The sequence below is a fragment of the Echeneis naucrates genome, chromosome 12 (assembly GCF_900963305.1).
Source record: "Echeneis naucrates chromosome 12, fEcheNa1.1, whole genome shotgun sequence".
NCBI lineage: Eukaryota > Metazoa > Chordata > Actinopteri > Carangiformes > Echeneidae > Echeneis > Echeneis naucrates.
In genome coordinates this window covers 3,892,056-3,915,464 of record NC_042522.1, presented here as the reverse complement: position 1 = coordinate 3,915,464, position 23,409 = coordinate 3,892,056, and the positions used below count along the sequence as shown (strand labels likewise).

The window sequence follows — 23,409 nt, the reverse complement described above, 5'->3', positions numbered from 1 at the left end:
AAAAGGTTAATGCATCTTTGTGTCATAAAAGATTGACAGATCTATAAAATTGTCTCTATGTAGGTATATGAGCAGCCTTAACTATTGTTATGTAATGGACATGTTCTATAAACTTAATATTGTTGACTCACTAATTAAGAAAAAGATGAACCAGTTTGATGTTAACATTAAGCAAAGGGTCATTTCCCAGGGTTAAATGAAAAAAAATTCTAATCAACTTAAGTGAGTCCTTGTATAGTTGTTCAAATGTGTGTGTAAAGCTGAGATGAAACTGGTGCCAGGAAATTGTCAGTCCACTCAAACACAACCAGATGTCAGGTAGTGTTCTGGCTCAACAGTTTCCAAACTCAAACATCTATGAGTCAATACATGATGAATAGTTTCTGTTATCTGACATTAACCTGCATCTACTGGCCAGACGTTTGCAAGGAGTCTTCAGTCTGATCAGCAGGTGGCTCTGTGGCTTCACTTATAATGTGAAAAATCTGAGCTGGAGAGACTTTTTAGAGCTGGCGTGTCAGATGGCAAATGGATAGTCTAATAATGAATTATTAATTTCAGCTTGCAAAGTTCCCTGCCTTTTCCCACCAACCGGTTCGCAGTGCATCTGACCCCTAAGCCTTTGCCACTGGTCCAAAGTTGACAAGATGATATGAGCCTGGGTTGGAGTTTCTCTGCAGAATGAGAAGACCATATCTTTATGACTCCTAAATGCTGATGGGAAAACTCAGTTTATGCACCGAGCAGCAGCTCAGAGTCTCTGCCTGGTGCCCTGGAAAGGTTTAGTTCTTAAGACTCCAAGCAACTTCTAAAGAACTTTAGTGATCACTTGAGTAATGAAGGAGATACCTGGAGCAGCATGACTGGGAGGAACATCCTGCCACATCTGAATCTGAGTGGTGTTTTGTTGTCAGACTTCTTTGCTAGTCATGGTTCAACCACAACAAAGACTGTCTGAACATGAGGTGGTTTATTAATGTGCCTGGAACACATCAGGCTAAAGGATGATCAAATTTCGGTGGAACTGATGGCAAGCAAGACTACCAGATAAACCTGGGAAACCCAAACGTGTAGTGGGGTTGAAATGAAAGGAAGTGAGGACCCCTTTCTGTGAGGTCTGTAACTCCTGTATCTGAAAGAACTTTGTATACATTTCTGTAACATTAAGGCATTGTTGCCTATTTTTGAAGCCTCCATGGTGACTAATAATAATGACTAACACATAGTTGAATAATAACAAGCTAATATGGATAAATTATACTTAATTAAGTATAATTATTAGATACTTGTAATTGAGCCATCATTCCTGTATTGAGTCATGTTACCTGACGTCAGAGCCAGCACACAAACCAACAGAAACACCTTACAATTACACAAATCATATGGGGGACATACAACTGTTCTCTCAGAAAAAAAAAAACAAGCATTAACCAACAACATGAAGTCATTGAGCACTGAGACAGCAGATTTACTTTGTCAGTTCTTCCTCTCCTTTAGTAAAACTGAAGGGTTGTCTTTGCAGGGAAAAGGGTTAAATCACGTGTGTGAACTGGGAGCTTGTGAAAGTGTTGTTAGTGAAGAGTAGAGACCTTGTAGTTTAGGATCCTCATACCCCTGCAGTCATCCAGTCCTCCACACAGCCTCCTCCTCCTTCTCATTCTCCACCTTCTCAACAGCTCTTCCTTAGTCTGTTCTGCCAGCACTGAGTCTATCTGCCTGGGACAAGATGATGTGGACTGTCATGTTTTGCAGCAGCATCTTGCATTTGCACCTTTTCCTCTGCATCCTCTCTCTGCCCGTGCACGACCGGAGGACAGTGTCCAGGTCCAAGCAGCTGCAGGTGAGTCCAACACACAACTCTTGAGAAACTTACAGTGCAGATGAACTGCCTGCGGATTTTCTAATTTTGTGTTTACAGTCCATAAAGTCTGAAGATCAAGTTAAAATGTTTAAATGCTTTCATTTTTATTCAATTGGAAAGAAAAATGACAGCCTTGACATTGACTTTGTTAATTTCATACCACGCTGTTTTCAAACCAAGGTGTCCTTTTAGGAAGACTTTGGTTTCTCAAGATACCATTGGGGAAATTCGAATGTCACAGCAGCGCAAGGCAAGAAAACAGGTGACAAAAACAATAAATTAAATAGGACACGGAGGACAAGTGACAAAAGACATTAAATAAGACAGCGACAACAATAAGATAAAAACTGCTACAAGAACAAGGTGACAAAAGTTGCAGATAAAGTAACCTAATCAACATGCATTTATTATTTTAATTAGAGATACGTTTTCTCACCGAAAGCTTGGAACTTATTAACAGGTCATGCTGATGGCATGAAATATATGTGAGCTGAATTCATTATGAACTAATGAACTGGGTTACTTTCACTGCAACACATGCTCAGTTCATTTGTAGATGAGAAGCTTCTTTCTCTACTTTTTATTTGAATTTAATACTCAACTAAACGCTGGGGAGAAAATGATGCATGGCACTGAATGTGCTCACACAAAGTATGTGTACATGTGTTTGAAACTCTACAAACTCTACAAAGCTTGACGGATGGTACGTCTCCTTTCCGGTGTAGCTATCAACAGCATGACTGAGAGTCAGATTATACAGGCCGAGGCAAGTTGTCTGGCAAGCAGAGGAGGTTAAAACTGGGTATGTTTGCTGACTCAGGGGAAAAAGGAGAAAACAGCAGATAGTTACTTAGAGAGAGAGAGAGAGAGAGAGAGCGAGAGAGAGAGACAACAGGCAAACAGTGAGTGAGTGAACAATTCCAGATGCTGTTCTTCGTCTCTGCAGAAAACAACAAGGGCCTGTCACGCATGAAACACACCAGTATCAAGCGTCATTATTCATTATATCAAAAAGTGAAATCTGATTTGGGGGTTAATCTGTCCCACATGCACTCAGATGGTGTCAGCACAGTTGTGTGGGGGCATTTAACCATCACCTCATGATAGTTTCACATCATGCTTGTTTGGTGTAAAGAAGTGTTAATCAGAAGACAAATCTGATTTAGTTGGATGGTGTATTCAGGTGGTTATAGAGTTTCATCTGAGCAGCTACTTCGGGCCGACCGTTACAGTGACTCAATGTTGTAGACCGTTAATAAATACACAACATAAATAGTGTCTGTGATATCACAGGTTTCTGGAGACTAACTTCAAAGCTCAGACTGAGCTGCTTTGCTATACATATCTTGGTAGAGCCTGAATCTGCCCCCCAAATCCCAGACAATATAAAATGGACAAAGAGGAGGGGTTTGTGTGGAGCTGAGACTTTGGTGAATACTAATCTATGGCAAACACACCATCGCCCATCTGTTACTCACAAAGCCCTACCCTGAATTCTAATTGACTTTCATCATTAATAAAATGTAAACAGGTGAGTTATTTATAAATTCACCTTCATACAGTCAGTATGAAGGAGTACATTAGCTCCAGAGACCAAGACTGTTCATGGGACGAGCTATAAAAATCATTTATTTCTGCTTAAGTTGGATATTTTAAAATGAAATTATGAGGACTGACTCACTGTTGGAACCAAACTCCAGGGTTTTCTAGAGGACTGCTTCTCAAAGTGTCAGACATGACCCACTGGTAGGGAATGGAGACATGACAGATGGGGCATGACAAATGGGAGGACATTTTCATTATCATGTCTATCTTACTGTAAATGCTTTTCTTTATTGACAATAAAGATAATTCACTCTGAACTAAACACCCACACGCAAACAAAGTAATAATGACTAAAATGATTAATGAACATTAGGAGACTGTAACCTGGGACTTAAGTGCAAAAACAACGATAGATGTCGGGATGAAATTTGCAGCGGGGCAACAAGGTAGCAAATAGCCGTGAGCAACATGGATACGTTTGTGACACGGACTACAAAAGAGCCAGCACCTTCACACACAAAAGAGCAAGCACCATCACGCACACACACAATAGAGACTATTGCTTCTTTAAAACCGAAATACAGATCTCAGCTCAACATTGAGCATGACTTGAGAGTAGCAGTTTCATGCCTGCAACCCTGTTTTGAGAGGATGTGCTGTGCAAAACAGGCACATTGCAGCCGCTAATACAGGGGAAATTCTCTTTTCTCGTTTTTGTTTGATGCACAGATTGCAAATGAATTACTTTCATTTTTTTGACTACTGTACTTTTTGTTTTTGATTCAAGATATAAATTATGATGTCACAACTGCACTCTTATTTTCTTTTTGAACTTGGTGTTGATGTTTTTAATTTAGATTCATTATAAAATGGCTGATATACTTGGTGTTAGTAAGGTCAATACAATGAAATGTAATTTTTCAAAATTTTTGTTGGGGCGACAGGGTCAAGTGGGGCTTGAAAATCCCCACTTGTTCAAAGTGAACAAAAAGAATGACCAAAAAAGTTTGAGAACCACCGCTCTAGAGGAACTGCAGGTTGGCACTCATATTTAAGTTGCGAGCACTCAGAATTTGCTGTGTTCATTGATAAACTCACAATGCAATGTAGGTCGGGTGATTAAACAATTGCCTGACTTAACATTGCAACACTACAATGGCTTTGTGCAGATGGTTTAAGGGAAAGGAGGCATCAGTCCTCCTCAACCCACGTTCAGCATTACTCCCTTAATCAGGTCCAAACTCCAGCAGCTTTTTTAAAGCACACTTGCAGGTTTCAGCTTGTGGCCCTCAATGGGGTCATTGCTCCATTTACCTTCATAGGTGTGTCACTAGCTCTAACTTTACCTTTCTTTTGGTGAATAAAGCTCAGGTGTGTTGATGCAATTTTTTTGTTGCCGTTTTAAATTATTCTGATTGCATTTTGAATGTGACATCCTGCCAAGCGAAATTTCGTTGTATTCTGTACAATGACAGTAAAGCTTCTTAAATCTTAGATGAAGTCTGACGGGAGGCACATGTGTTGTTCCGTTTGTCTACAACTGTTCATCTTCCAAGATATTCAGCAATCAGGTTTTTGTTGTTTATGTTGGGATTCTTTCAAAAGGTCTGATCACAAGGTTTGGAGGCACTGAACTGAATCACCAAACTATAAAAATAGTCAAAGGTTTTTATATGTATGTAATGTGAATAACGCTTAACAGTGGAGACATTCTTTCATCACCATTCATACTAATCCTCTTATAGTTGCAAACATTCCCTCCACTTGGCATTATCAGGTGGTTGTGAGCTAAACATTCAGCCACTGCTAACATTTTGGAATTTTGTGTGGTTAAATATTTATCTTTGAATACTTCTTTGAGCATGTGCATCATTTATCTGAAGTGTAGAGCTGTCTAAATCGGAGGATGTCTGAGGCAGCAGGTCTTATTTTATCTATAGTGTGGTGGTTAAGGGAGTCAAAACAGATTCTGCCCTTTTTTGCGGTGAGGTTAGTCATTCCCACTTATGTTGGATCAGCACCCTTAAAAACCTTTCATAACACCCCCTGTGTGCTGCTGCAGACGACCTGATGTCATGATTGAACAGGGACTTTCCAGACATCTGCTCACTGAGTGTGATGGAGCTTTATGGGGGTTTGAGGGATAGATTTATTGCAAGCGTGCACATGTGTCTCTGCGTGAAACTTTTGGTCATGTGCGTGTTCTTGTCTGCATACACAACATTGTATTTACATGTTTGAGTGACATGAAGAAAGACTCCTCACTGTAACAGATGGCACCTATTAGATAAAACAACAATGCTCCCCTGTGTAGACGGGCTCAGGACTTAATTTAAGTCGATGCTCAGGCACGTCAGGTTGTACGAGACGCAGCAACCGTACTATCAAGTGGGGACATGTTTCCTACATCTCCAGGATTCCCCACACACACTCAAAGCTTTGTCTCCAGCTTTGTGTTTGTGCTTTCTAAATGAGAACTTGAAGCCTACCCACACATTTGCCTTAGTTCTGTCACTCAACTTAAACTGAGCTGTTTGTAAATGCAGCTGTTAGTGTTGTAAGTGCTTAAAACCTTCACAAACCTACTTCATTGTTGTCTGTTCATTTGTAAGCACAAGTAATTATTACATTAGTTTTATCTGCAAATATTTTGGTGATTGATAATCTCCTTTCAGTCAAGATGTCATAGCAGCAAGAGTTCCTGCTGCACAAACACCATCATGTTGGCACACAATTTCTTCATAAAAAAAATCAACTCTCTTTGATTCTCCAGTGCATGTGGACTATCCAGCGCTGTATTTTCTTGTGTGTAGTGCACTGCTGCATTTCAAAGGAAGAGATTAATCTAACAGCAGCTGATCAATCAGCTCACCCAGCACTGATTTCACTGAAGCAGTGGTGACTTTTCTAACTTGAAATTACTTTTTGAATTAAGTGGCTAAATGTCAAAACTTTAAGTGTAAAGGAGCATATATATTTGGGAAAAAAGAGATGATTGACCAACTCACTCTCAGCTCTCCAGAGACCTGTGAGTGACATTCCAGAGGCTCATTCCATCTTTTGTTTCAGTGTATGCCGAAAACATCTGGATTTTGCCCAGATGGTGCACCTTGGTTCATTTCAGAGGCTTTGTTGACATAGGCTGACACAGATCCAGCTTGATTTCTGGTTGTATTTGAGTAAATGCCACAACATAATCCTTTTACATAGAGTACTTTTGAATCTGTGATCAAACATGAAAGTATTCTCATGATTGTCATATTTGTTTTCCAGTTTTTGAAGGACAATTAATCAATAAATAAATCTGACTCCTTAATCACAGTGTACGCTGCGTGGAGGAGACTTGCTGTCATGATTGAGGTTAACTTGAACTTTTATCTGTTTAGTCAAAACAATCCTGGTTGTTTTTCCATTAGTTTCCTAGAACAAAGAGTGCAGGTGCTTGTCTGAGCTGGAAGATTAGTAGTTGCGGGACTTTTCTAGGGTTAGGGTTAATTCATATATTCATATATCATGAGTTATCATGAGTATTATCATAAGTGCCGTATTACATCAGCTCAGCGCTATAAAACTATTGGTAGCCTGAAGAAAACACACAACGATGTGGTGACAGTTTATATTTTTGTTGGTTATAGTTGATCATAGGAGGCATGAACCTTACCTTTTTCAGCTAATAGCTTTTACCTCATTAATGTGGGAAGAATGAGGCAGCAGCCTCATGACAGTTCTCCTGTGATCATTCCACCATCTTGCTGGAGCCCAGTCACAATAGTATACTGGTCTAGCTTGTTGTATCTGATTAAAATGGCCACTTAGCAGCCCTGGACTTGAGCTGCACCAGCAATCATTGGCTGATGAAAAAGCTGAGTTTGCTGGCTTCAAACAGTCCAATCAGCAAAAACTGAAACAAACAGTACAGAATCAGTAAACAGTCGAGTGGCATGGGAGCCTCCCAGCATGTAATCTGCCGAGTCTGGAGGTCAACGGACTCCATGTGGATGGCATTACTCATGAACAGGATGTTGAGACACAGCTGATTAGCGCCAGCGTTAAGCAGGTGGCCAGTGAGCCACATGATGCAGTCATAACACACTGGCAGTCAAAGGTCAATGGTCATTATGCCCTTATAAATTCTTTCATTAATTTTAGCCCAATTTCACAAAAATTTCTGGAAACAATGATGGTGTGATGATATTCAATCCAAAGGGTCAAAGGTCACTCTGTGACAAAATAATGTTGTGTAAAACCAGCTATTTTAGCCAGTGTTGGTGGAATTAGCTATGATTGTTGATGTTTAAACTTGAGATTGAAATTGATTAAGTTTGGCAGAAATGAACAACTAGCAAGCAAAAACTTCCCTGGAGAAACATAAATGGTGAAAACCTAAACGGCACATTCAGAATGATGGCAGAAAAAGACAGTGTTCTCTCCCACTGTTACTGTAAAAGGGGATAAAGTGACATTTGAGGCAGTGTGACGTGTTCACTGTTTGACGGAAGTGGGAGGATGGTATCTTCAAGGGAAATATTAAAAAAAATCACATTCACGCTGTATTTCAATGCCTTATGGGTGTTTTAAGAATAAGGATAATGTGCCAAAAGAGAATATTCACTGAAACTAAAAAAAAAAATAATAATTCTCAGACGTAACTAATGCTAACATGTCATGTTTATGGTGTTTGAAGGAGCTCGGTGGTCATCAGAAGTTAAATCTAAATCTAAATCTAACTGAGCCTGGACAGGGAAATAACTATAATTATATCATCAGCATAAAAATTCACACTGCACCACTAAGTCCATGAAAATGTTTTGTTGCTAATTAAGACTGTACGATGACCTCAGAGACCGTGTCTATGTTTGCAGGCATGGCCTCACAGCAACAGTCACAGCAGCCTGAAGAAAAGAGGCCGACATGAACAGGACACGCTAAACGAAGAGTACCATTTTAAGTCCGTACCAGCATCCAAAAATGACACAAAGTTCTGGAAGCGTCCCCGGTGTGGAGTCCCAGACTATCCGTCCATGATAAAGGTTGACCTGTTGGACTACTACCTGAAGAAGGGAGACCTGAGTAGACAGCAGCGCAGGAAACGATTTGCACTGTTTGGAGGGCGCTGGGAGAAGACTGACCTCACTTACAAGTAAGTTGTGTTTGCGATACATTGGATCATTCAGGTGTCAGATTCTACAATATATGTAGTTTGTAGTGAGTGATGCTGACTATTGTCTTTCTCAAAATTAGTGGAGCAATCTGTTTTCAATACAACTGTTCACTTTAAACTAAGATTATTTTGTAAGATAAATGAGTTCGGTGGAATCATTGTATAGAATCTCTGCTGAAAAGTCCCCCTCAGTAATTTGTCCAGAAAAAAAAACAAGTATGGAAAAAGAAACTCAGTTTATCTAAGTGGACTTCAAAACAGAGGAGATAGCTTTAGTTTGGTATGGACCACTAAAACCGGGCAGTGGGGGTTGGGTGGAGGGCAGGGGGTCTGAGCGGTGTGGGAAGGGGGGTAGTTGGGGATGTGATGGCATGATTGTGGTTACTAACAGGAGAATGTGTTTACATTTCAGCTCGTATACCACAAGCTTGTAGTATACAACATTTGTGGCTTGTTTGTAGAATCAACTTGTCAAAACAACAAAATATGCTGTGTTGCAGCCACCTTGTAAAATATTGAATCAGCCTGGAATTCAAAGCTGCATGGGATAATTATTATTATTGTTATTGTTAGTTATTTATGTGTTTGCCCGGATGTTCTACATCAAGTCTCCGTGCAGTGCTCTGTTTGACTGAATGTTTTGCTGGTAAAATGTCACAGTGAGTTACCAAACACTGTGCAACTGTTTTCTATGAAACATAATCAAGGCAGAATAAACTAAAGTCACTGCCGGATTAGATCAGGCTTAAATCCCAACGATGACTTTGATCTTAAAACAGAAGTCCAACCTAGAAGAACCTGGAGAGTGACAGCATCTTATCAGCTCACTTTGCTGCCTCCCCGACATCCATTCAGCTTTGTTTCTCTTTGTTTCACATCCCTGAACTTCTCTGTTATGGTTCCATGCTCTCAGCACTGTTTTTGCAGCAGCAGGCAGCTGTTTCCGATGAAAAAACAGCAACTGATAACCCCTATGTAAACTATGACCAACATCAAACGACCAACAGAGTGGAGCATTTAGCAGCAGAGGGATTGTACACATTTATACAGATTTCACACTTTTTCACTTCAAATTTGATGTAAAAAGTGTTGTCATGTCAAGATTGGAATGACTGAACTTAACCAACCAAACGAGAGCAAAGCATGACCAGGCGTCATGTGATTAGGGGATGAGTAAAAAAAATGGCACTGCTAGAACTAAGATGAGGGCATCAAGTAGGCAACAAGTCACCCAGCAGAGGTTTCCCAACCACAGGCTACAAGACCTGCTTCTCCAACGCGTGGGTGCAGATCCCGGGGGGGTGGGGGGAGGCATGTCCCCTCCAATAAAATACCATAAATTATTCAAAATTGAACAAATGTGTGTGATCAGATCAGTTAGTTTACACAACTTGGTTAGGCCTTCATATTTTGATATTCATCAATTAATCATGCACAAGTAGTCCCATACACTAGGAGAAAAGGAAAATGGTGAGAAGAATTGGGGAACTGGGAGGGTCGGAGGGAGGTGAAAGATAAGAACATGAGTAGACATTACATGCCTGAGACCCTTAAAATGATGATTTACTAATATAACAGTTAAGTAAGAAGTGATATGCACTGTTGGCTGTTTAGGACAAATTAACAAGAAAGGTAAACACAATAATCCCTGTACGGTATTTTTTTAATGATATGGTGAGCCTCTATGAAGTTGTGATTTATGGTGACATGGTATGAGTTGCATACGGGCAAAAAAAAAAAAAAAAAATCACTTTAATGACACCCCTCCCCAATCCTGACATCGGATCTGTACCCCTGCTGAAATGGTTACCCAGCATTTAGCATCAGGTTAGAACGGTGCCTTAATCACATCTCACTGTTTTCACACACACTCATCAAGACAGTGAATGAGTTATTGAGCACTGAAAACAACATCTCCATTGTTTTAGCAGTGTTGTCTCTGTGTCTAAGAGTGCAACATAATGCCTGGAGGATTTCAGCTTTATCTGACATGCACATTTTCCTCTCACTGCTGCACGAACAGCTGTCTGATTAGTGTTAGGGTGGGGGGTCCCTTCACATCATCAGCGGCGTTGCTTGCCTGGAGGTAAAGAGGTTCAGGTTACCTCCTGTGTGTCATGTCTTAGCTCGTACACACAGCTGCACCCAGAGAAAGAACCAATTCTCTAAGCCCTGTATGTGAACACAGTATCAGAACATCAGCACAGATCTGATCCCTGTGCCATGTGCCACGGTTGGGCTGTTGTCACCTGGCGCCATTAGGGAAGGGTTCTCATCAATGCTGCAATTAAAACAAGGCTTTTACAACCTCTGGATTAAAGTTGTGAGCCCCCTTAGGCACTGATCAACACAGCATAACAAAACACTGAGCACTGTTTTACAATGGTGAATGAAGGTGTCTGGCAGGGCCAGGGGTGGATGGCAGGTGTACAGAGTCCGTGACTGATCCTGGTTGGCAACCAGAATCCTGTGTCTGGTTTAGACAACTAAATTATTTGGTTTGAGTTATTATGATACTCTGGTTGTAGTTAAGTTCATCGCAGATTTTGTTTTAGGACAGATTGTGGTGCTGAAAAAGGTGAAAGCTCTTTTGATCTGATGTCAGGGGTCTGACCACCTTTGGGGGACAGTAGATAATTGATTTAATATCTTTGGAAAGACGAGGGCTTCTGAATCACATGCAATTGAGTTATAATTCAGGGGATTGACTGATTATCATTTTCAGACTGGCACTAATTAGTTTTTAACATGATTGTAATATAATGTTAATTAATTCAATATATTTTAAACCAATGTCAGAATAGTACAGTTATATACAACATATTATTCTAACAGTCTGTCAGTACAATAAGGTGTCAGGGGTAGGTCTGACACAGAAAGGTGGTCCACTTAGATAACTGAATGTTAAATAAATATTGTTTAAGTAATAATATTCACTGTATTATCACCCAATACTCACCCAAGAGTAGGATGTGATGCAACGATGCAGTGAGAACGCTGAGGACTTTGAGAGGGAAACAAAGAATAAGGTTCTGTAATCAACAGAGTAGAGAAAGTCTGAAATAAAGAGCAAAGAGAAACACACAGAACAACCCACCAGCTGCAGGAAGCAGACTAAATATGAGAGTCAGAAAAGTTTGACATCACATCCTCAGCAGAACTTTTGTTATAGGATTCAAATGCGTGTTTCATGAGTGCTTTTTAATAAAACACATTGGTGTGTGTGTGTGTGTGTGTGTGTGTGTGTGTGTGTGTGAACAATAGGATTGTGCGATTTCCCTGGCAGATGAGCGAGGACAAAGTGCGGCGTGTCTTCCAGGAGGCTTTCGGTGTGTGGAGCGCCGTGACTCCCCTGAGGTTCAGAGAGGTCACCACTGAGAAGGCCGACATCATTATTGACTTCAACAGGTGAGAACCAGCACGCTCCACCACACACAGGCAGGCCAATCCTGGGGCAGCATCACACACATGTTCAGGAGGCAGCCAATCAGAAACAAGCATTTATCTTACAGCTGTTCCTCAGGTTGGGGTTAGTCATTGGAGGTCTCCAGACTGAATTCACAACACTGGATGCATGTCTCACATCAGCAGCTCTGAGACCAGAGCAGTGAGTCAGAGCACACTGACCTGAAAACACTAACAACAGCTGCTACTCTTAGTTTCTTTCATCTATCTAGTGCCCATACAAATCTGTACAGGGTTGTATCTGATCGTGTGGCTTCTGGTCATTTGGCTTCCACCTGTGGTGATAGAGAGGGTAGAGGGAAAGGTCACACCATCCTGGGATGAACTCATTCCCCTCACCTGCCCTCCAATCCCCACCTGGAAATGAAGTGTTCATTGTTCAGCGATGCCAGGCCCAGTTAAGAAATTTCATGTTTCATTTGTTCTGCGTTGTGGCCTGAAGAGTGTGTTGACATGGCTCTGTTGTGGTCGAGTTTGAGGGAGAAAAAACATTTAATGTGTTTTGAAAGATGTGGACATTGAATGCATTATATGTCAAAGCAGTGAGATATTCACGCCGTGATGCTCACGTCATGCTGACCGTATCAACGCAATCTTGAGAAATGAAATGAAATGAAACAAAATAAACTGTTGGCAGCAGTTTCCCATCATTCTTCTTCTGTCAGAGTGACCCAGGAAAATCTAAATCAGATGTGTCCCAGCTCAGATCGAGAGCACATCAAAAACAGCAATGCAGCACAGGACTTGTCTGGCAGGATTTGAATAGTGTGCCTGCAGCTACATTTTTAACATATCAGATTATTCAGTTTACACATGTAAATGCATTTATGTAGCCACATCACAGTTTCATACCGGCTCTGCAAGAAGTTTTTTAGTTTGATTCCTGACCTGCACACGTTTTCAGTCTCATATTATATTTCCAGTTTTAATATGGCAAGTATTTCGTTATGTGAAATGTAACAACATAGCAAAGAGGACCCAGACAATGTAATGAGGAGAATAAATAAGATTTAGGTCAGGTTAGAGTTAGGCGAGGTATGAGGCCAAACTTCCTGCTGTCCAGTTACATTGACAGGACTACTGGCTCTGTAAATGAAAGTCTGTGCTCGCTGAAGACCCCACATCCAGAATTCATTTTACCATAACCCATCTTGGGATGCAGCGGGACAAAATATATGGTCTCAACTGGAATTACTAATTAAACCAAGTACCCGCTGATCACTCTGGAAACCCTGTTATTCCCACAATACACTATTAAACCAGCATCCTATGACCAATGGGGGGCGACTTCACTGGTTAGCTCGGGGAAGTGGGGGGGGGATTACAAAGCAGAGGCTTCAAAACAGCAGCTCACATACCAGCTCTCACCTTGGGACGACACTTGGAAACACAAAATGGCCTGGCAGTGCGAATTGGAAATAAGAGAGAATGGTTAGACATTACACTATAAAACAGGAAATAAGAAACACGCAGAAACCAGAAAACAAGACTGGGTGCAGTGCAAGACATGGGAAACTTACCTGAGCTTTGCTTGCAGTTATGTTTCACACTGAAATGTGAGAACTACTGTAGCCTTGAAAAACTAAGAGGCTCTCCTCAAGCTGATACATCCTGCGTGTTTCCAAGCTCAGGAGCAATAACATCAGACAATAAATCATCACACAGAAATGAATAAAACAGTTAAATGTAGCCTGAAGCTTCAGCCTCTCTGGGGACACTGACGGGAGCATTAGACCTGCATTAAAAGAAAGCAAGTTCCTCACATTAAACCAAGAGAGGACAGAAATAAGGTATTATAACGTTTTTTATGTTTCTTTTCACCAGCCGAAGTTTGACTGGAGCTGTTTTAGTGGCCTCTGCAGTTGTTTAATGGTTTATGACAACATAAAAAAACAATGCAGTAAAAAGGCACATCCCTGCCTCTAAAAATAAAGCGATGGGATGAAAGTTTGTCGCTCCTGACTGGAGAACTGTCCCAGGACAGCACATTTGCTTTTACACAACAAGTGCTCAATCAGCTGTTAAGAGGCAGGTGCTGTTGTTGCACTTCTCTTGGATGACAAAAGAGATGTCTGGAAATCTGTAATTGATGATTTGATTTTTTTGTCTGTTACTCTGCCACCAGGATTCACAGCAGGTTATATGGATATATTTGACTTTAGTGTTTCACTTGTGTACAATAAAAGCACGACTGTCTTAGATACTGGCATGGGGACTCCTTGCCGTTTGATGGTCCTGGAGGAATCCTGGCCCATGCCTTTTTTCCCCGGACCCACAGAGAGGGAGAAGTCCACTTTGACTATGATGAACACTGGACACTGGGCAACGATGTGGGTGAGTTAAGTTTCTTCTCTGAGATAAACATGTTGTTTTATTGTGGTTTCTAGGCTTGTCTCAAAAACAGCATATCATTTCACCAATACAGTAATGGTTACTAATCTTAGTGTTTCGTCCTCTTGTCCTTCTCTGTTCCCTTCAGGCACAGATCTCTTACAAGTGGCAGCTCATGAGTTTGGCCATGTCCTGGGCCTACAGCACTCCCTAGAGCCTGAGGCCGTGATGTGTCCTTTCTACAGCAACTCCTACCCTCTGCAACTGAGTGAGGATGACAAGAGGGGTATTCAGTACCTGTATGGCCCCCCGCTGTACACACCGCCTAAGATAGCCGAGACCAATGAGATTGATATCGGAATGGTATGACAGTATTTATGATGGAGTTCAGAGCAGCTCCAGTTTTGCCTTCTGCAACTTCACATTTTAGCCAAAAACCCCACCTGCTTTGTGTGTTGCTGTGCCCCAGCCGGATGCCTGCAGAACCAGCTTTGACGCTGTGTCCATGATCAGGGGAGAGCTGTTCTTCTTCAAGGCTCAATATGTTTGGCGAATCCGCGATGGGCAGCTACAGGCTGGCTATCCAGCCTTGGCTTCGCGCCACTGGGAGGGCATTCCTGACCACATTGACGCAGCATTTGAAGACAAGTCTGGCAACATCTGGTTCTTCCAAGGTTGGTTCTAATACAGAAGCAAATACTACATGTTCTACTGAATGTTTCTGTACTGAACATTTAAACAGTTGAAATTATTAGAAGTTGTTATGGTACCTTATCATGGGAAACTTTAACTGGTATCGGAATTTGGAAACAATCGGGCATCAAAATGTAGGTAATTTCATGTGTATAAACTGAAATGTGTCAGTTGGATTGTCAACTCCTAAAAACAATGAAAACTAAATTATGTATGAACAAGAGAAGTTGTATGACTGAAGATCTGAAGGGTTTTGTTTGTGGTCAAAGGTAAAGATGTGTGTTTGAAGCTTCAGCTAACATGTACCTAGCACAGCAGGTAGGATTGAGATGGAATCACTGAATGCAGACAACCAGAATAAGAAATAACTGCAGTGAAACCTCAGTTGTTCTAACACCTGAAAAAAAAAAAAAAAAAAAAAAAAAATCAATTGTCATCTGAATTTCTAAATGCATGCTTATGGCAAGTCACAGTTCCTTAAATCTCATGCTAAAACAACAGTAGGTCAATTCTAGCTTCTTATGAAAATAAAACTGTGATTACATTGGATGTACATTCATTAATTTATTAATTTACCCGTCATTGTATAATATGTCCACATTCCGTAAACCTTGGAAATTAAATCAGCTTCCACATGAGTTCCTTTACTAAGACATAATTCCCATTTCTCATAATCTTATATCTTATATATTCTCACAATCCAATAAATCAACATAAATAGAAACCACTTTAATATCAAAACACTCTTTGACAGGACAATAAAACAAAAAGCACTTTCACTTTCTCTCACTTTCCAAATTCATATAATGAGCGAATCTGGTTTTCCTCAAGTGTGTTATTAAACCTACCTGTGTCTGGGGAAATTGAAAGGGTTCCTGAAAACAACAGCATGAAGGTCTTTGTCTTTTGGTTAAATTAAAGTTAACATAGGGTTACACACTGTAAGTACTTCCAAAAGGCAAAAAAAGAAAAGAGATCTTTCTGCTTTTGGGGGAATTTCTTTATACTATCTATAATGTCACAGCATAATTTCTCATATACAACACTGTTTTCAGTTCACTGGCCTAGTGATGACAATGCAAGTGTCATAATTAAATACCTTATCAGGCAATGTTACGAGTCTTATTGCAGAGCTGGAGCTTTTGTCTCTCATGTCACATACTTGAGGGCTCCAAACTCATCTCGCCACTAATAGCCAACAGTGTCAGGTTTTGGGTTAAAGCTGGTGTTAGTGTTCTGTCCATGTCACTTCCTGTTTTATTTTGTAGTCCTGGTCCCTTCGTGTTCCCGGTTATGTTACTTCCTGTTTGTGTCCCATGTTGATTGTCTTCCCTGCCCTGATGTGGATCACCTGTGTCTTGTTTACCACTGTGTATTTAAGTCCTGTTTTCAGTCTTGTCCTTGTTGGATCATTGTCGTTGTCATTGTCGGTTGTCGCGTCGCCGTGTTGTTGCATTGCCCATGCCTTGCCAAGTGTCTTTTTGTCCATGCCCTGCCTAGTTGTCTTGCCCATGCCCTGTAGATTTTTTGCTCTGTCAGTTCGTGAGTAAAGTCCTTTTTTTCCACCTACCTGGTTTTCCGGCTCCTGCATCTGGGTCCTACCCGCAACACGCTCACTGCGTTCTGCCCCCCCAGTCCTGACAAACAGTGACATAAATTTTTATACTCCTAAAAAAATAGCGAATAGCTCTATGATGTTGAGTATTACAAACAGAATATTCATGGAAACTCCAGACACCAGAAGCATAGTCTGACACAGGACACACACATTACACCATTGAGTAAAAATATGGGATCCCAGATTACCACCGTCTGCCTGCAGACTGATCTAAAACACTGACAGCTAATTTAAATAATACAGCTTTACTTTCCAAAGATTAAAAACAACTAAACATCTCCCACTTGTGTTTTGCCTTGGTTCACCATTTGTCTTTAAATTCCAGTAATGGTGTTCAGCATTATCTCAATCTGAAGATCTCTTTCTTGTGTAGCCAATAGAATATCATCATCCACATATAACAATGTATGCAATGCCCCAACCCTATTATCTGATCACTAATTCACATTCCCAGACTAGAAGATTTAATTTCAACAGCTAAATCATTAATAAATACATAAAACAAATTTGGGGATTAAACATCTTCTTGTTTTACTCCAAATTTCTGGGGAAACGATCACGTTAAATAATCATTAAATTGAACACAGGCAACTGGTGCTTGAGAAAGAGACTTAATAGCAAAGTATTGTCTTGATTCACATAGTCAAACGCCCTCTTGTGTTAACTTGGTGCACATGTGCCCATGCTCTATAAGTATACACTCACCGGCCACTTTATTAGGTACACCATGCTAGTAACGGGTTGGACCCCCTTTTGCCTTCAGAACTGCCTCAATTCTTCGTGGCATAGATTCAACAAGGTGCTGGAAGCATTCCTCAGAGAGTTTGGTCCATATTGAAATGATGGCATCACACAGTTGCCGCAGATTTGTCGGCTGCACATCCATGATGCGAATCTCCCGTTCCACCACATCCCAAAGATGCTCTATTGGATTGAGATCTGGTGACTGTGGAGGCCATTTGAGTACAGTGAACTCATTGTCATGTTCAAGAAACCAGTCTGAGATGATTCCAGCTTTATGACATGGCACATTATCCTGCTGAAAGTAGCCATCAGAAGTTGGGTACATTGTGGTCATAAAGGGATGGACATGGTCAGCAACAATACTCAGGTAGGCTGTGGTGTTGCAACGATGCTCAATTGGTGCCAAGAAAATATTCCCCACACCATTACACCACCACCACCAGCCTGAACCGTTGATACAAGGCAGGATGGATCCATGCTTTCATGTTGTTGACGCCAAATTCTGACCCTACCATCCGAATGTCGCAGCAGAAATCGAGACTCATCAGACCAGGCAACGTTTTTCCAATCTTCTATTGTCCAATTTCCATGAGCTTGTGCAAATTGTAGCCTCAGTTTCCTGGTTTTAGCTGAAAGGAGTGGCACCCGGTGTGGTCTTCTGCTGCTGTAGCCCATCTGCCTCAAAGTTCGACGTACTGTGCGCTCAGAGATGCTCTTCTGCCTACCTTGGTTGTAACGGGTGGTTATTTGAGTCACTGTTGCCTTTCTATCAGCTCGAACCAGTCTGGCCATTCTCCTCTGACCTCTGGCATCAACAAGGCATTTCCGCCCACAGAACTGCCGCTCACTGGATATTTTTTCTTTTTCGGACCATTCTCTGTAAACCCTAGAGATGGTTGTGCGTGAAAATCCCAGTAGATCAGCAGTTTCTGAAATACTCAGACCAGCCCTTCTGGCACCAACAACCATGCCACGTTCAAAGTCACTCAAATCACCTTTCTTCCCCATACTGATGCTCGGTTTGAACTGCAGGAGATTGTCTTGACCATATCTACATGCCTAAACGCACTGAGTTGCCGCCATTTGATTGGCTGATTCGAAATTAACTGTTAACAAGCAGTTGGACAGGTGTACCTAATAAAGTGGCCGGTGAGTGTATGTTGATGTTACCCACACGTGCATGTTCAAAAACATGATGGGTTGCTGATGGGAAGAACATGAAAAGGTAAACGGCGGCATGGCGGCATAGTAGTTAGCCTTGTTGCCCCACAACAAGAAGGTCATAGGTATCCCATGACCTTCTTGCTGCATAAGCATCCATGATACATTGAAATTCACAACCCAACTCAGATTGTGTCCAAAGAGTCACTGCGGAGATAAAAACACAAAAATCAAGTAAAGCAGGACATTAGTTTACACTGACCTTAGTATGATGATGTTACATGAGTTGTGTGTGTTTCTTATCTGGAAATGAGACACGTCTTAAAAGAGTATCGACAGCAGCCCATGATAAAGTTCAAAAGTAGGTGAATGAAATGTTTTTTTTCCACCTTTTTAAATTATGACAGGTGACCGCTACTGGGTGTTTGATGCTGAAAGGAAGATAACTGGACCGGATTTGGTGCACTGGCTTGGTCTTCCTGTAACAGATATCCAGGCAGCGTTGAACTGGGATGAGAAGGTCTATCTCTTCAAGTCCACTTCTTACTGGAACTTCAATCCTCAGGAGAATCGAGTGGATGACGTGCACCCTCACAGCATGCATAAATGGGGAGGACTGCCAAGCCACATTGATGCAGCCTTTCGGGACAAATATGGTGAGGATTTCAGGAAAAACTGAGTTGTCTCTGTCAGGTTTTCATGTCTTCTTTGGCCCATAAATCCAAGCTTGTCCTCTTTCACCCTCTGACAGGCTATGCCAATTTCCTGAGTGGGCCGTACTATTGGAGGCTCGACCCTGCAACACTGAAGGTGGTTGACAACTACCCCCGCAGCGTTGGGATGGATTTCTTTGGCTGTTCTGCCTAAAAACATCATACAAATACATATCTGCAGAGTAGTGTGTTGATTTTTCACTTAATTTTCCAAACAGAACATTCTGGCCAATATATTTTGCGAAGAGGACAATGGAACAATGGATTTGCAATGGACGAGTAGTGAAATGCTGCAATGGAATGCAAACAGAATTACAAGCCAAGTCAAAAATAACATCAGCAGGATTATTGGGATCTGATACGTTTTAGAGAAACCCCAAAACAAACAAAAAACAAAACAACCGACTCCATCAAGAACCTGTGTACTAGTATTAAAGGGGCCATCTGTAAATGAAGCCATTGCCGCAGCGTTAGCAGTCATAGCTGTTTACTCAAAAGCCTGGAAGAAGACCGACAGGAAGTTAAACATTTAACTTCAGACCTTTAGTCACCAACATCAATGTTAACTCAGATGTCTCACACTTCCTTCCACTGACATCAGAATGCTAACCAGCCAGCTCCATCTGTCACTTTCCACAACAGAGTCACTGCGGACTTCGAATCTGTCCTGAAGACATCAATATACAAAGGACGTATGATCTTTTGTCTTATAAGCACAACGATGGGGGAAGCCCTAGTCAAGCAGCAATCACCACCATCTGTTCCAGACAAGAAACCAGGTTCAATAACAAAGCAATGTTTTAGTAAAAACTAAAACATTTTGTGTTCAAGCATACTATTATTATTATTATTTTGTTATATGTATATGTTTTTTTTTTTTTTAAGATTTATTTTTGTGTAGGCTTTTCATGCCTTTATTTTCCTCTGTAATTGGCAGAGCGGGAGAGAGAGGGGAATGACCTGAGCATACAGCTCTGGCCAGATTACATGGTACGTGTTTTAAAGCGCTCGACCACCAGTGTTGAATTCAGTTGCATAATTATGTATAACAAGGGTAAACATATGTGTTCTGAACTACAGCTGAGGCTGCAGCACAAATCCAGCCTCTCCTGGAAAAATTCCAGCAGGAACCTGTGAATTTTGGCATCTGGTGACAGTGCATCTGATTTCACAACCGAAAGCACTGCTGGGCTGAACTTGTTCTCATTACATATAACTTTTTTTAAAAGAAACGACGATAATAATTAGTCAACATAGGTAATGAATCATTATTTAAGTCATGTATCCATCCATCAAAAGTGTTTATAAGTCTTGAAGGTCTCCACTCTCATTTGATGTAGCTATTGTATTTAATGTGTAGGAATAGAAAACAAGACTTGTTGGCTGTTGGCTTGGCCCCAGTCACTGCACACAGCACGACAGTACTCGTTCACATCTTCAGCTGGACAAACGAGCTGAGTTCTGCAAAATGAAAGTCGGGGTCTGTATATGCCTTGGTCCTTGGACTGGGTCTGGCCTTTATACACCCACGTCTGAGAAGATTCCAGCTCTTATGCTGGTATTAACAGATGTGAATGTGACATCTGATATTCTTTTGTGTTCATGGGCCAGATCCGGGACCGTGGAACTGAGCATGTACTTAGCCATAACATTAATTTATTCTGCTATCGGTCACATTTTGCTTAATGTAGAACATTTACTCAAATGTAGGAGATTGCCTTTGCTTGCTCCGGAGTGCTGACGTGCTCACACCAACAAGTGAATATTCACTTCCTCTGAATTTTGTCTGTCTCTGGGCTTTGGAATCACTGAATTTCAAGGAGTAATCCTTCATACCTGTCCACTGAAAAATGGAATCTAATTACCTAGTGATAGATTACAGCCCATCACTTTTCAAGAGTACTGAAACTGGCCATTAGATGTGTAAATAATTTCAGTGAGAAAAGCTTTTCATTGATTAAAATGCTATCATAAGTAGAGTAACAGGAGCCAATTAATAATTCTACATTTTATCAACACATTTGATGTGAAAACTAAATGGAAACTCAGTATAATCAATAGGCTTTATGGAGCTCAGTAATATAAAGATGTCAGACATTTGTGTTTCCACTGTGGAAGGTGATGATTCTTTTCTTGTAGTAGGAAATTATAGCTCTAAGCTGAACAATAACTTCACAAATTCAGGATGCATTCCACTTGGACTATTTACAGCTGTGTTTTTATAAAGCCAAACATCCTGCCAGGCCTACATCGTCAAAATTTAGGAGGTGATATTGAGCCGTATCACCCCCCATGAAATATTATCACACCCAGTCTTCAATCCTTAAAACCAAGTTTCATAATATTCACAATTAGGTTTCATTAAGCAATTTTTTACGTTTGCAAGTTAACACTGAATACGCAGCTATCTTTCCTTGTGTTACGTTTTACTTGCGATCCTCTGACTTTACATCAGGCGACGTCTTTAAAGGCACATTTGAGCCGCCGGACTTTAGACACAGGAGCCCCCTAGCTCTGCTTTTATTTTTATTAGCTCTCTCGTGCTTCCTGTTTGATTTTATCAGGTTGTTATGCTTGTACACCCACTGGATAAAAGCTCTGTGTAGGTCAGACCTTGGAGCTGACTGTAGTGCCAGTTTCCCCTCACACACTTCCTATATCCTCCTCACCCACAGACTAATAAGGGACTTGAGTGGAGTCAAGAAATGTCTCTTTTTGCAGGGCAGCAGTGTTATTATTTATAAAAACCTTCCAGTCTATAACACAACATGAAGTGGGAGTAACTGCCACTCTGGCCTTACTTGACTGAGGGTTGAATTGATTGGCTTTGTTGTGCTGTGGATTAGCAGTTGTTGCAACAGAAACGTGATGTTGATCAACAGTCAGTATTGAAAATGCATGATTTTTCTCTAAATTCACTGAAGAAGCCATATTTTAGGTCTTTGAACATTTAAGGTGCTATTTAAAATTGTGTTGACGAGATGAACCAGTACCTCACCTCACATATACACAGTTCAGTTCCTTTGGTGACTTTTTATAGAGCCATAGAGTTGTAGCCTTTGAAGAGCCTTGTTTCACTTCTCTGATTGTTTTGTAGCTTCAATAAAAAAGAAATGATACTATTTCAAAAGTTTCATAAACATGTTATAGTCATGTGTTTCATTTGGTCTGAAATGGATCACGTGTCTCAGTCCATATAGATAAAATGAAACTCATCATTACTTTAACTTACTGTATTTTTTAAGAATATTAATCTTTGTATTCAATGTGTTACTGTTGTGGATCAGTGCAGGACACTGATGATTGCATTGACTGTGTGCGTCCAGTGTAGCTTTGACTCTCAGCTTGTCACTCTGTCAACGTGTCCTGACAGTGTTTCATCTGTTTTCATGTATCTTTAGCACACAATGAGGGAACTCACTTGTTGGTATCTATATTCATCTGTTTCAGTATATATACCCAGTAAGTTTTTGTTGATAATAAAACCAGATAAATCAACATTTTCCCATGTTTTCTGTTTATGAATGTAAAACTTCAGCAGCGTTTATTGGTTTGAAAATACTTAATCACAAATATATATGAATCAAAGACAAATTTCTTGGGTTTTGGTGCTTAAAGGTCAAAGGTCAAGGCCATGGTGGCCTCACAAATTTCTTGGGTTTTGGTGCTTAAAGGTCAAAGGTCAAGGCCATGGTGGCCTCACAAAGCACAAGCTTTGTCTCGTAAATACAAAATCTCACCTTCTAACACCTGGAGGGAATTTTTCAAACGGGGAAAAAAAAGTCACTTAGATTCAAAGACCAACTAATTTGATTATCTTAATCAGAGGTCAAAGGTCAATATGACCTGGAACTTCAGCCATTAATTAAGACGTTGTACAGCAATCATGAATGGGGGTGGGACATGTGAACCACAAAGGCTTAGTCCCTTGTTTACACCCTCTCTCCCCACTGCACACAAAGGGTTAATATTTTTTGTAAATCTGAATAAAGAGTCGCTGCTCCTTTGCGTTGAGAGGAGCCAGTTGAGGCGGTTTGATTAGGATGCCTCCTGGGCGCCTCCGTTGGGAGCCGGGAGGGGGCCCCGCAGCAGACCAAGGACCAGGTGGAGAGATTAT

General features: G+C 40.9%; 1 protein-coding gene across 1 annotated transcript; it reads left to right on the top strand.

Moving 5' to 3' along the window:
* Positions 1-1,625: 1,625 nt before the first annotated feature.
* Positions 1,626-22,784, top strand: LOC115052417 (stromelysin-3-like). Its single transcript, XM_029516504.1, has 8 exons — positions 1,626-1,840; positions 8,269-8,546; positions 11,832-11,975; positions 14,233-14,366; positions 14,512-14,726; positions 14,833-15,037; positions 18,987-19,235; positions 19,331-22,784. The coding sequence occupies exons 1-8, from the start codon at positions 1,727-1,729 to the stop codon at positions 19,444-19,446; spliced, it is 1,455 nt and encodes a 484-aa protein (XP_029372364.1). The 5' UTR covers positions 1,626-1,726; the 3' UTR covers positions 19,447-22,784.
* The last annotated feature ends 625 nt before the right edge of the window (positions 22,785-23,409 follow it).

Coding starts and splice junctions, on each gene's coding strand:
- LOC115052417 (XM_029516504.1), top strand. CDS start 1,727: ATGATGTGGACTGTCATGTTTTGCAGCAGCATCTTGCATTTGCACCTT. Junction 14,367..14,511: donor GACACTGGGCAACGATGTGG/GTGAGTTAAGTT, acceptor TGTTCCCTTCAG/GCACAGATCTCTTACAAGTG. Junction 15,038..18,986: donor CAACATCTGGTTCTTCCAAG/GTTGGTTCTAAT, acceptor AAATTATGACAG/GTGACCGCTACTGGGTGTTT.